The following is a 13,136-nucleotide window of genomic DNA, read 5'->3' as shown; positions in this document are numbered from 1 at the left end:
GCAATATTTTAAGCCTTTATATTTTAGTATCTCACTTTCCTCAAAGAAGAATTGCATAGTGGAAATGAAGACATTTCTCCCTGAGATCTCACAGATTATTTTAGGATAGGGAATGTTTGCAATGTGTTTAGTTTTCCTCTCCTCCTTAAAAGGGCCTGGATCAGAGGGCATCTTACAATACAATTAAGCCACACATTTGAGATCCGTCAAATTACCAATTTAGAGAGCTTTAAAAAGGCCATTAAGATGGTCTCTTCCGGCAAACCTTCCCGGAATAAAATGCTCGGCCACAAATAAGACTTCCCATCCAGCGAACTCTGCCCATGATGATTTTTATTTAGCTTAGTCAGTTTTAATATGTAGTTTTTAATCTTACATTGTTTAATCTTGTTTTAAGGGGGGTATTATGTATATATGGATGTATTTTAACCTGTTGTACGTTGCTTTGATTGCCTGGCAAAAAGCGGGATAGAAATAAAAAAAATTATTTATTATTTATTACACACCCACCCAAATTCACCTTGCTCCAGATGCAGACCTCCATCATAGCTATTTCCTAGCTAGTAGAGAGCAGGAGGAACAGCGAAGAATATTTTCCTGTAGCAGGATGCCATGATAGGACTCTTCCAGGACCTCCAAGGAGTACTTTAGAAGATGCTACAACTGTGCATCCAACTACAGGAAAATAGATGGATGCTTCTTTGTCATTCCCCCTGCTCTCCATCAGCCAAGAAATGATCGTGTTGGAGGATCTGCAGCAAAGGCAAGTTGGTTGGAGCTTTTTGGTCTTGGTGGGAGGAGGATCGGATAGAATTTTGGTTGTTGTATAGGTATTACTGAATTCTGATCTCTGCAACAACCAGAAGAGAGTTATGATGGTGTAAGTTGGATTTGCACCATCATAACAAGATGCCAGTCCAGCTTTGCTAAAGAAAGACAACTGGAAAAAGCCAACCTTAACCGCCTTAGTGTCTTTCAGACACTATCCTCCCTATCTTGCAGGGAGACAGGGTGAGATGTCTTGTCTGGCTCCTGTGCAGGATGGATTTCAGCTGTTGGTGGGTTGGGATTTCTTCTCTCCTCTTTTAAAGTTTCACCTGTCACACCTGTGTTTTTAATGAGAACTTTGTCTGAAAGGGTATCTAATTCAGCATCTATATTTTATAAAAGGGCATGCCTCAGATTGTTTAGCTTTTCTTGAAAGAGGCTTCATGTCAAGGTTACCGGAGAAGCCTAAAAATTACTCTTCCTATATCTCTGATAGTGGTAGTCCTGGGGAAATGGTATTGCAATTGTTTGGTTTTTTTCCATTTAAATAGCTACATGGGGAAGAGAAATCAGAACCAGGATTTGGTGTGTGTGTGAAGCCCTTTGTCCTTCCCCTATTAACATCAGTTTGCCTCCTGAGACAAATTTCCATGTCTTGAGAAAATGGGTTAAAAACTCCCTTTGTGCTCTAGCCATAATACTGATTGAAGCCTCTGCAGTATCAAACTATGCATTAACTGAAATGTGCAACTTGGCCCATACTTTGCAAGTAGAAAACAAAATGTAGTACAATCATCAGTATAAGTGCTTTATTCCTCTGCAAAGGCAGAATTTAAAAGCAGTTAAGAACATGTAGAAAAGGGTTTACAAAAAGGTATAGGGAAGAAGTTACCGGTAGATAAAATAATAAATAAAAGGCCATGATATTTTAAAACATAAATGTAGGTTTCTTGGCATGTGGATTTCTTTTTCAGAAAACATGGAAAGTGATATTGGAGATACTGCTGCTGACAAATGAAAAAAACAACTGTGCCTTTACAGTTCTCTTAAGCAAAGAAAGATTGAGCTACATTTATGTTCTCTGTAACAAATGCCAAGTTGTTCTCTCATTGCTGAAGAATAAGCTGATGTTTTCTTCTTCTGGTTCCAGAGGAGATCGTAAAAGGAATAAAAATTTGGTAAGCAAAATCCTGGACCTTAAAATTCTAGAACTTCTTGGTTTTCTTGTTAAATTATTTGTCTAACAATAGTAAACAATAGTATTTTTTCACTTTTAAGCAGTTGAGGGGGGTATTGGAGACTGACATGGCACAGCTGTCAAAAGGACATTTTCTAACGACACACTGAGGTCTGTATAGTACTGCAAAACAGCTTCATAACCTCTCTGCTGTAAATATTCAATCCGACCATGATCAATCAACAGTTTGCAAAGGTGACCTAACTGTTTTCGTTCTTCAGTGGTTAACAGCCTAGAACCAAAAGAAAAAAAAGGGAGAGAGAAAGTCTTTTTAGAGTATAACAATGCTAACATTTCAAGGATCAAAACAGATCACACTTAGAACACAAGCAGACAACTCCACTTTCATTACAATGTAAGAGCAATGAAGAGTTTGGTAGCATTGTAAATATGAACTAATTTATTTTGGTATCTACAGGGTGTTGAAAAATTGTCTTTACAATTTCAGTTCTATATAGGATTGAAATTTTAAAGATAATTTTGGACACTCTGTATTTATGTGGACTATGATTTATTTTAAATCCTTGTAATTTTCGTTAAATTCCAAAATACATTTTAGTAAGAAAAACAGCTCACCTAATCTATATATGTGAAAGATACCAAAGTCTACATTTATCTGCTGAATACTTCTGCAAATCTCATTGTTTCCATGGATCAATGTTAGCAAGTGCTAAAATAGCAATTGCATTTAGGTGACTGTGTATAAACTTACAACACAGGATTTTTTTTGTATTTAAAAGGATCACGTACCCTTGAAGGCTATCCCAACTGCAATCAACACTATTGCCATCTTTCTCATGTTCTTCCGTCTCAATGCTTTGCTCTTCATTCTTTGTATCAGTCACAGAGGCTTTTCTTGCAGTCTCTCTCATGCCACAAGTAGCCCAGCTTGTCATTCTTTTAAAATAATTAAATTCCATTGCCCCAAGTCCTAATGTTGTAAAGAATTCTTGGCCTACATAATGCTTCCAGTCACACCTGTGATGGCAACAGAGCGCAATAACAATTCCAGCCACAGGACTCCCATTCCCACAGACAGATTTGATACAAGTTTCATCTGAATTATAAGTTGTTTTGTTGGTTTCATCAGTCTTCAAGCGTTTTGGAGCAGGATCTTCCTTTCTCTCGTCACAGTGTTTTGCATAGGTTTCAGCTAAACATCTCAAAGCAAGATCTGTGAATACATATGCATTGTGTAAACTGTGTCTGCATCATAAACAATGATTAACGGTTGAGTCTCCCTTCTCTGGAATTCCAAAATCCAAACAATATCCAAAATCCAAAAAACTTTTTTCATGGGTGGCTGAGATAGTGACACCTTTGTTCTCTGATAGTTTAATGTACACACTTTGTTTCATGCACAAAATTATTTAAAATTTTACTTGCTAAGTCTTACCAACTTGTTTCTTCACATTATGAAAATTAAATTTAATATTGCTAGTTATTGTGTGTTCTGAAGTAAATGGCCATATAAACAAATGTCTACCAGATGTTAATGGACTCATTCTAACTCCCATCAGCAATATAAAGAGCAAAAACTGAGGAGCATCCAAAGGAATCCATAAGAGAAAAAGGAACATGTCACAGGATGCTAAAAAGGTAGTCTTCTATTTGCTAAAAAGAAAGACCTTGAGACCTTCTTCAGCAGGCTATAAAAATTAGAACTACCCAGAACTACATAATATGCAATTGCTTAAGAAATTTAATATATCTGTACTTTGTGTAGTGTCTTAACACCTGCTTCATATGAAAACTGCAAACATTTCTACAATGTACAAATATGCTAATGTTCTTATAACTGAGTGTCATATATTTCACCCCACCCCATAGTTAATGATGAGGGATGATGGGAAGTACAGGTCAGCAACACATGGAGAACCACATACTCCATACACTCTGCTATATAGCAAGAAATGGCACTGAAATACTGATGCTTAGAATAAATCAAAGCAGCACTAAATTGTATGCTTTGGAGATGGTGTAATTTAAAGCAAAACTACCTTCTTAAAATTATTGTTCCGTTTTCTCTCTCTCACTAGGCCCTCCAATGTTGTTGGACTCCAACTGCCAACCAGTTCACTCAGTATTTAGAAATGATGGGAACACTGTCCTAAAATATCTGAAGGGCACAAATTCATCCTCTTTGAATATCTACTGCATCTCTGTACATTTTGTACCTGTTGCAGCACCACATACATGCTTTCCAATTCCTATAACAGGTAGCTTCTCTTTTGCAAGAACAGGTACTGTACCTAAAAGAGAAGAAAAAGGAAAAAAGAATCCAAGCCAGAATTAGTATGTTCAGTCTGTGTATTTCTGAATGCTATAGGTACCCATATACATCAAGTATTCAAGAGACATTTTGACATTACATACAAATGAAATACCAGTACATGTTCAAGCCATTTCCAATAGCCTGGAAAAGTTCTTTTTGGACTACAACTCCTCAAATCTGGAAAAGGACTACAATCTGGAAAGTACACAAGCAGGCCATGAAAATAGCACACTTTCATTTCAGTATTATCAAACTTTTCACTACTATCAGAGACACATTCTGTCAAATGTATCAAATTGTGTACAGTGCTTTCAGTCCATAAGATTTAATGGATTCCTGTATCTGACCTGGTTTGAGAGTAGTAAGATTTGAAAAAAATAAATTAGAGACTGTTAGAAGTGTCTAGTAGTAATTTTCCACTTATTGGGAACTAGTAGTACACTCCAGCGTATCACACACTGTAACACTCTTAGCAAGCGGCTAACGTAAGGATATTTGTTACTTCTAATATCAAAATTACCAACCCTCCCAAGACAGATTTTAAAAGCCAGAGTGGTAAACTCCACTGCATTTTGACACTTTCTTTAAAGAATTCAGCATTGTATTTCACTGCAGTAGTGTGGCAGGGCTAAGAGAAAATGGTATGCCTAATACAGTACTACAAAGTAGTCTTCACAATAGTCTAGAGCCAGTGTGGTGTATTAGTTTGAGCATTGGACTATGACCTTGGAGACCAGGGTTTGAATCCGTGCTCAGCCATGGAAACCCGCTGGGTGACCTTAGAAAATCATACTCTCTCAGCCTTAGGCAAAGGCAAATCTCCTCTGAACATATCTTGCCAAGAAAACCCTGTGATAGGGTCGCAATAAGTCAGAAATGACTAGAAGGCACACAATAATAAGAAGTCTTCACAACTGACTTTAAAAAATATATTCACAGACCTGTAACAACATTCTTGGTCCCAAATCCAATTTACTACCACCGCATTACACTGTCTCTCAGTCTTAAATAAGGTTAACATAATTGATCCTGCCTTTAAGATTTGTTCAGATCTTTATAGTCTTCTGTACTGTTTTTCAAAGAGTTCGCAAAGAAATCTTTAATCAAAGCTTTTAATAATGAATGAACAACTTACTTAAGTTCAAGTGTTGTATATCAACTTGAAGCCTTTCAAAACTACTTTTTGTGTGCTTCCCATCTACCTGTCGGGGAAAAAAAATATAAAATAATGGAAACCACTAGGGTACTCTATAAGTTCTGATTATATTGTGTATCAGAAAAACAATACTGTTCAGCAACCAAAATTATTTTATTTATATATTTATTTTATATGTTGCCTTTCTCCTGGAGTGGGACACAAGGAGGCTCTCAAATACAAATTATTATTATTGTGATGGTGTTTTGGCAAGCCTTTAAAAAAGAATGACTAACTTTAGCTTTTCAACTTATTTCACTGGAAAACTTATTTCAGTGGAAAAAAATAATTAAATTTACACTAACTTTATAGAAAAACAGAAAAAAGAAAGCTGGCATGTATTACCTTGAACCTTGTAGTTGCCCTTTCAACCAAAAGAAAATGAACATCTTGAGCATCTTGGATAGCTATATCCACCCAGTGGGACAGCTTTCCTCGTCCGGCTCCAAATTCGACAAAACAGTTCCCCGGTCGAAGTAAATGCAGTCTTTCCATGTTACCTAATATAGAAGCCTACATAGGTCAAAATATTATTTTTGAATATTGTACATGTAATCTCAGTAATATATCCAACAATCAGCAACATCTGTCATAGAACCTATTAAATTATTATTTTTCTTTCCTCCTAGACACATGATTTACTCATAACAAAAAATAACTGTCTTCTGTGATTCATACCTGCATGGTATCACCTCCTTGTGCAAAGGACCCTACTATAGATACTTGAGATGGGACTAAGCAATGAAATTATTGACTTATTATGTTTAGCATATTCAGAGAGCATAATTTTGGCTGTTATTTACCCACTATTGGGACGATGGCCTTTCAAATCTACTGTTAGAAATTATTTCATCGATTTATTTCATATCAAAAGTCCAAACAAATGTAAATGTAAACAAAAGCTCCATAATGCAGAAAACAGTTTGGGAGGTTCAAGGAAGACAATACATTCAGGAACATTTCTGAAAAATCTCTAATAATGTTCCTAATGTTTAAATTGATAACATTAAGTATAATCTATACAAAAGTAAGTGCTTTGTAAAGAAATAGTAATGAGACAATTGTGTTAAAGAAAATAGCGCTCTGAGAGGTACACTACCTGTTGCTTCAAATGTTTAGTAGCTGCATCTCCATTTTTGGGGTCACTCAGAGCCTCTTGTAAAGCCTGATGACAAAGGATTTGGTCCTTAAGTACATAATTTATACCTGTAAATGAGATGCAATCATTTTAATGAGTTTCAACTGAGGCTGCCATTTACTTTGTTTTAGGTAAAAATATTTTTAAAGCTGAATTGTCAGTGTTGTATCAGAGACTTCAGCATGGCTTAACAAGTATTTTACATAGCTCGTGGTTAATAGTTTGTAACTGTAACCGTACATATTTATAAGACAATCTGTTATTTGTATTTTTAAAATATTAAGTATCTGATTTCTCCTGGGCATCCAGTACAAACCTAACCTGTAATAAAAGATAACGTGTATCCATGAATCCACTTCTACAACGGTTCAAAAAGTGTGAAACTTACAGCTAAAACTTTTCATGAATAATAAGAGGCCCTTATGGGACTGTACAAGGTGTTCAAAATTTATCTTTAATTTTGGACAGCCTTTATTTTGAGGTTATTTTGCTTTTAAAATTGATTAATTTTATTTAATTAAAGCCTATCTATAGCTTGCCGTCAACATCTTTACTCATTAGGTGGCAAACATCTTTAACTTTCTCTAGAGAAAAAGCTATATGCAGGCTTGGGAACTGTAGGCAGTAGGGATAAATGCTGAATGGTCACCAAGATGGACAAGATCCATGAGAAAGCAAAACATAGAGTGGGAAAAAGAAAGATCACTGGCGTAGGGGAGAAGGATGAAGGGTTTGTGACCTAGCAAATCTAGGTACTTCTGCTAGTATAAAAATTATGACAAACTCACTAGTACTTGCTCTTCTTAGCTTCCTAATTAGGTCTTCTAAGTCTTCTTTAGACAGTGTAGAAAGTGGCACTTGCTAGAATATACACAAGCAGACACATATAAACAATTATTTTGTTGTTTTGATGATGCTACTGTATATCAAAAGGTTAACAATATATGCAGAACAAGGCCCAAATAAGCACCAACAAATTTTCTCTGATCTTTTTGACACCAATGCCATTAGACTAATACTAGTGATCACATACTACTACAGAGGGCATGATATTCAAGTTTTCTTCTATTAGCCAACGTAGTTACTTGAGAAAAGAAAAAACTAACTTCAACTTGGTAATAAACACAATTTATGCCTAATTTACAGGACCAAGAAAACTCAGTGCTTTGCTTTCTCTCTTTTAGCTCATAAACTACAATAACTAGCACTTATTACTGGGAAGCGGTCTGTTGTGTGTTGTCGCTCCCTTTTGTGACTTTTGCCATTATAATTGGTTACAGAGTATTTGGTGTGCTACCAAAACACTTGTGGCCCAATCCTACACACACACACACACACACACACACACACACACACACCAATGTAAAGAAACTTCAGACCATATTCAGTCTCTCAAGAACATTTTGTAGCCAACCAGGCCACCGCAAACAACTAAATATCTATGGGAGTTAAAATCACTCAGAGCTGGTGACCTGCCACTCCTCTGGCTGAAAATAGCCAAAATGGGAACCAGAACACATTTCTATTTTTTACGGGCTTTCAGCCAATTTTCAGGGATTGCATCCCACTGAAAGGGACAGGGCCTATGACTAGCCTCTACAATTGCCTATTTCTGATCTACATGGAAATAGGTCCCCCTGATCTCAGTGGAATCTACTTCTGACTAAAAACACATCTGATATTATCTTTTTCATGTCATATTCCCAAAAATGTGTATAAGTCTAGGTAAGGCTGTAAATGCATGCTTGAGAAAGGTAAGAGCAGATGGATGCAACTATCTGGATTTTCTGCAAAAGTCACATGGGGCCCTTTCATACCACACCATTATAATGCCTTGATTCCACTTTAACTGCCATGGCAACATCCTATGGGATCCTAGGATTTGCAAGTAAGGAAGGGTACTGAGCTAGTGCTTCACCAAACCCACAAGATTCTACAGGACACTACAATGACACTTAAAATGATATCAGAGTGGTACAATTCAGTATGAAAGGGCCCTTGGGCATGATGCCTCAAAGGATCAATAGCATGTCAATAGCAATAGGTATTTAGGTGTATTATTTGGAGTGTGTAGCCCAAGGGGGGTTGCCATAGGCAGAAAATTGGCTTCTGGCCCTGGTGCAGTTGCCCACAACTGACCAACACTATATTTTTACTGCCATATTCTTTCCCCAAACTATAATTGACAGGTGCTATCTTTCTTGATTAACATTTGCAAATAACTTGTATTTAAAAGAATCATTCACCTGTTCTTCAGATAATTCTGTTGAATCTTTCAGTCCTGCATTAATATCTTGGGCAAAGTAGACCTCAGGTAAAAAATAAAATAAATATCACATTATGGTCTATTTATGATTCAACAACAGAAAAGGGGTTTTGCAACATAATTATACAGATTCATACACTTTAATAATAAAATTGTTCAATAAAAAGTTCCACCATTTCACTGAGACTTGACCATATCATGGCATAAGGCTATTGTAATAGTGGCACTGGTTGTAGTAATTCTCAGTACATAACATTTTTAGAAAGATGAATCATATAGTTGGTTTATTTTCTTTAATTCAGCCTACAAAACCGAAATGAGAAAACAGCCTTTGTTCACCAACATGCTTTTCTTTTTTTAAAGATATCATTCCTTTTATTTTTCTCCTGTTGAATTCTCAATCTGACCCTTTGCCTTCAGGTCCTTAGATGGTCCTTGCTTTTGAATGTTAACGGGTTAAAAAAAAACCTTAAGAGTGTTCAGTATGTTATACATAGGAAGGCAAATAAGTGCTTGCCAAATCTGAACTACAAATCCCATAGTCCCTGAAAACATCTTGGGGTAGCCGTGTTGTCCATATAGCAAATCCAATCAAAAATCCACCAGTGATACCTTTATTGGCTATGGTGAATTTTTGACTGTATTTTCCCATAATCCCTGTCCAATGATAATACTGTCGGGGGTTAGGGGAGCTATAATCCAAAACATTTGGCGAGTACCATAAAGTACCATCCACAAAAGATGCATACGGATGGAGTGTATCTAACCAGCACACTAGCAGATGAGAGCATCACTGCTAAGAATGCTTTGCTTGTCTTACACCTTTTAAAGACCACTTCAGTTCTTTCATGCCGTTCCAAGTACACTTACAGGCTTTGGTTTCTCTCTTGAATTACACTTCTTCAAATGTTTTTGCAGCTGATCTTCATATACAGTGCTAAAAACAGAAATAGGAAGAACACTGGTAATGCTATGCATCTTTTTTAAAACCCACCCTCCCCTCCTCCAAACATACAAAGCTTCCTTACTGCTTTGGATCCAAAGGGCAGGGAATTCTTTTTCTGCCTTTTTCTTCCTGGGAAAAAAAAAAAAGGGGGGGGGGGAAGAAACATTTTAAACTTAAAATACTGTACACTGTCTTTGTTCAAACAAGTTTTTTTAAAATGGCTTTAAAAAATCAGTTTGAGCCATGGCATAACTTTGAAAGCTAGCTTCAGTTGCACAGCTCTTTTTGGTAGCAATACTGTGCCTAAAAATTGCATACTGTAAACATTAATTTACAAAGAATTAAACGGTCAAAGGGGAAAACCTGCATGATAGTAACCAACGAAGCAGATGCATCTTTTAATCACCAAGAAAGTACAATGAGGAGGGGGGAAATGCCTATTTAATTAATAAATACCTCTCACTAAGACTATACTGTCACCTACCACTAGAAAGCAAACTCAATGGTACAGTACAGAATGCTCATGAGCATGTGCAAAGTGGCTTTTCCACATCTGGAAATAATGGGAACTTGTGGGGAAGAGGATTATTGCAAAGAAATGAATGATTTCTCCAAGATTTGCCTTGCTTTCTGTTGCTTGGGAGCTAAACATTTCACAAATCTACAGATCCCAGAAGTCTATAGCACTGAGCCATGGCAGTTAAAGGGGAGTCAAACTGCACTAATTCTACATTGTAGATGTTCTTACTTCTTTTCCTTGTACAGAAGTGGAGGGTGCGTCTACACTGTAGAAAAAATGCAGTCTGACACCACTTTGACAGTCATGGCTCCATTCTATAAAATCCTGAGATCTGTAGTTTGGTGATACACCAGCAGAAAAGGTTAAAGAAGACCCCCGTTGCATCCGCAGAGCAGAAATAATCCGGTTTGACATCACTTTTAAATGTCAGGGCTCAATGCTAATTGAAATCTGGGAATTGCAGTTTATTGTGGCACCAGAGCTCTGCAGCCCTTTGGAGCAGAACTCTGGTGCCACAATAAACTGCAATTCCCAAATTCCCACACCACTGAGCTGTGGCGGTTAAAGTGGTGTCAAACTGGATTATTTCTGCAATGGGAGTGTCCCAGGATTCATAGAATGGGTGGAGATCTTGTAGCACTTTTGAAACTTCCACACATTACCGCACTATCCTCTTATAGTGCTGCTATTCCTCTATGCTCTTTTACTGCTCTGTCTGCCTCCTGTTGCATTCTGGGGTTTGTAGTTCAGTGAGGCCCAAGAACTCTCTGGCTGAGAATTCTAAATGCACCTCCAATTAAACTGCAAATCCCAGAATGCAACAGAAGGCAGCTGGAGCAGTTAAAGTGGGATATAATAATAATAAATAGTTTATTTATATCCCGCTTTTCCAATTTTTGATCCTTGCAGCACTAGGAGAATGCTGAAAGGAATAAAGTCTACTACAGTCAACTTCTTCAGATGTTTGTGGCCAAAAGCATCTATGGAAGTAGTCTGAAGTCTAGGAAAGCTCATGCTGCCACCCTCTTCCTTCCAGTGAGTCTCAAAGGTGCTACAAGACTTCTCTATGTACTGAATCCAGTGACTAACACGGCTATGTCTCTGAATGCTCCCAGCACAGGATGGAGCTACAGCACTTAAAAGTGGCATCTGGGTGAAAAAGAGGGCTGAGAAGGCAGTCTTGTGTTCTGCCCCTGGGGCCACCTCTTGGGCGCCATGTTCTCCACAGAAGCGCCTTCCTTGGGCAGGGACCATCTTGCAGAAGCGCCTCTTCCTCTCCACGAAGAAGGCGCAGCGTCGCCCGGGATGAGGCTGAGGGGAAGAAGAGGGCTCTGAGGGCGCCGCCATTTTGTCTCCTCTCCTCCTCCTCCAATCCCTCCTTCCTCCTCTTCCTTCGGCCTTCCTCCTTTCTCCTCCCCTAAAGAGCTGGGCGCCAGACCCAAGCCTCCCTGGGCCTTCCCTGAGGGCCTCCTTTCCCTTGGAACTAGTGCAGGGGATGCCAGGGGCCTGATGGGAAGTGTAGTCCAAAGCGAAGAAGTCCCGTTCCCATCATCCCCAGGCCATGCGGAGGTTGGGGGAGGCCTCACTCCAGCCTCAAGCTCCTTTCTGCAAATCCCCAGAATCCCAGTGGCCTTGCTGGGACTCGAACTCTGTTCTCCAGCTTCATAGATCCAAACACACATTGCAGAAATAACCCGGTTTGAGGTGACGAGACATTAACTGCCTTGGATCAATGCTAGCAAATTTTGGGAACTGTAGTTTTGTGAGACATTAGCCTTCTCTGTCAGAGAGATTTGGTGCTATAATAAACGACAGTTCCCAGGATTCCCTAGCACTGAGTCTGGTAAATAGGTCTCAAATTGGATTATTTCTGCAGTGTGTTTTGGACCGTACTCCAACACTCAAACCACTATGCCAGGCATTTAAAATTCTCATCCAGAGAGCTCTTGGGCCTCACAAAACTACAAATCCCAGAATTCCAGAGCAGTTTATAAAGTGTAATAATAGTGCTGTGACAGTGTAGTCTTGAGTCCCTATATTGGGAGAAAGGTGGGATATAAAATAATAATCTTAATAATAGTGTGATATTGTCCAGAACTGGGAGGAAAGGCAGGATGGAAATAATAATGGCAACAACAACCATTTAACACCAAATAGGAGCACAATTGGTTGGCTAGTCCTGGACATTCCCTCAAGTAGGCTGCTGTCGCACTGCAGATTTAATGTGGCTTGACACTGCTTTAACTGGCAAGGCTCCATCCTATGGAATCCTGGGATTTGTAGTTTGTTGTGGCACCAGACCTCTCTGACAGAGAAGGCGAAACATTTAACAAAACTACACATCCCAGAATTCCATAGCCTTGAGCCATGGCAGCAAAAGGCATGTCAAACTGCATTAATTCTATGTTGCAAATGTTGTGGGTTCCTATCTGTCTCCCTTGCGTAGAAGCTGAGGGTGTGTCTACACTGCAGAAATAATGCAGTTTGACACCACTTTAACTGCCATTGCTCCAGCCTACAGAATCCTGGGACGTACAGCACTCTTTGGCAGAGAAGGCTGATGACCTTGTAAAACTACAAATCCCAGGATCCCATAGCAGTGCTATGCTGCATTTAACAGCTGATCTTTCTTTCCCTCAATAAAGTGACTAGTAGGACTCTGGAGACCTGGGTTTGGCCATGAATCCCAATGAGTGGCCTTGGGAGAGTCACACTCTCTCAGCCTCAGAGAAGGGCAATGACAAACTGGAGCCATGTGTCCAAAGGGGGTCTCTTCCAACTCTACTGCAAC

General features: G+C 38.6%; 2 protein-coding genes across 3 annotated transcripts in view; one reads left to right on the top strand and one right to left on the bottom strand.

The window, feature by feature from the left end:
- Positions 1–1,983, top strand: part of LRRC39 (leucine rich repeat containing 39) — a 10,837-nt gene extending 8,854 nt beyond the window's left edge. Inside the window, exon 9 of the mRNA XM_042461699.1 lies at positions 1,743–1,983. Within this exon, the coding sequence (XP_042317633.1) occupies positions 1,743–1,786 (44 nt within the window). The 3' untranslated portion in view covers positions 1,787–1,983. The remainder of the gene's footprint in view (positions 1–1,742) is intronic.
- On the bottom strand, positions 1,564–12,015 carry TRMT13 (tRNA methyltransferase 13 homolog). 2 transcript variants are annotated; one of them, XM_042461697.1, is made up of 11 exons: positions 11,549–12,015; positions 9,908–9,954; positions 9,750–9,816; positions 8,860–8,922; positions 7,402–7,474; positions 6,575–6,681; positions 5,821–5,988; positions 5,416–5,482; positions 4,183–4,257; positions 2,756–3,179; positions 1,564–2,237 (listed from the first exon to the last, which is right to left on the bottom strand). In XM_042461697.1, exons 1-11 carry the CDS (start codon positions 11,690–11,692, stop codon positions 2,042–2,044), a joined length of 1,431 nt encoding a protein of 476 aa, XP_042317631.1. In that variant the 5' UTR covers positions 11,693–12,015; the 3' UTR covers positions 1,564–2,041. The 2 variants fall into 2 exon arrangements, with proteins under 2 accessions (XP_042317631.1, XP_042317632.1); XM_042461698.1 differs by having other exon boundaries at positions 4,183–4,252; positions 5,411–5,482; positions 11,549–11,882.
- Between the last annotated feature and the right edge of the window lie 1,121 nt (positions 12,016–13,136).

The sequence above is a fragment of the Sceloporus undulatus genome, chromosome 4 (assembly GCF_019175285.1).
Source record: "Sceloporus undulatus isolate JIND9_A2432 ecotype Alabama chromosome 4, SceUnd_v1.1, whole genome shotgun sequence".
Taxonomy (NCBI): domain Eukaryota; kingdom Metazoa; phylum Chordata; class Lepidosauria; order Squamata; family Phrynosomatidae; genus Sceloporus; species Sceloporus undulatus.
Note: the sequence above shows the minus strand (reverse complement) of the source record. Positions and strands in the feature narration are given on the sequence as shown.

Excerpts from the sequence above, each read along its gene's own strand:
- TRMT13 (XM_042461697.1), bottom strand. The coding sequence starts at position 11,692 with ATGGCGGCGCCCTCAGAGCCCTCTTCTTCCCCTCAGCCTCATCCCGGG. Across the intron at positions 5,483-5,820 it reads GGGCAACTACAAGGTTCAAG|GTAGATGGGAAGCACACAAA; the intron begins GTAATACATGCC and ends TTTCCCCGACAG. Across the intron at positions 3,180-4,182 it reads TGTATGTGGTGCTGCAACAG|ATCTTGCTTTGAGATGTTTA; the intron begins GTACAAAATGTA and ends ATGTATTCACAG.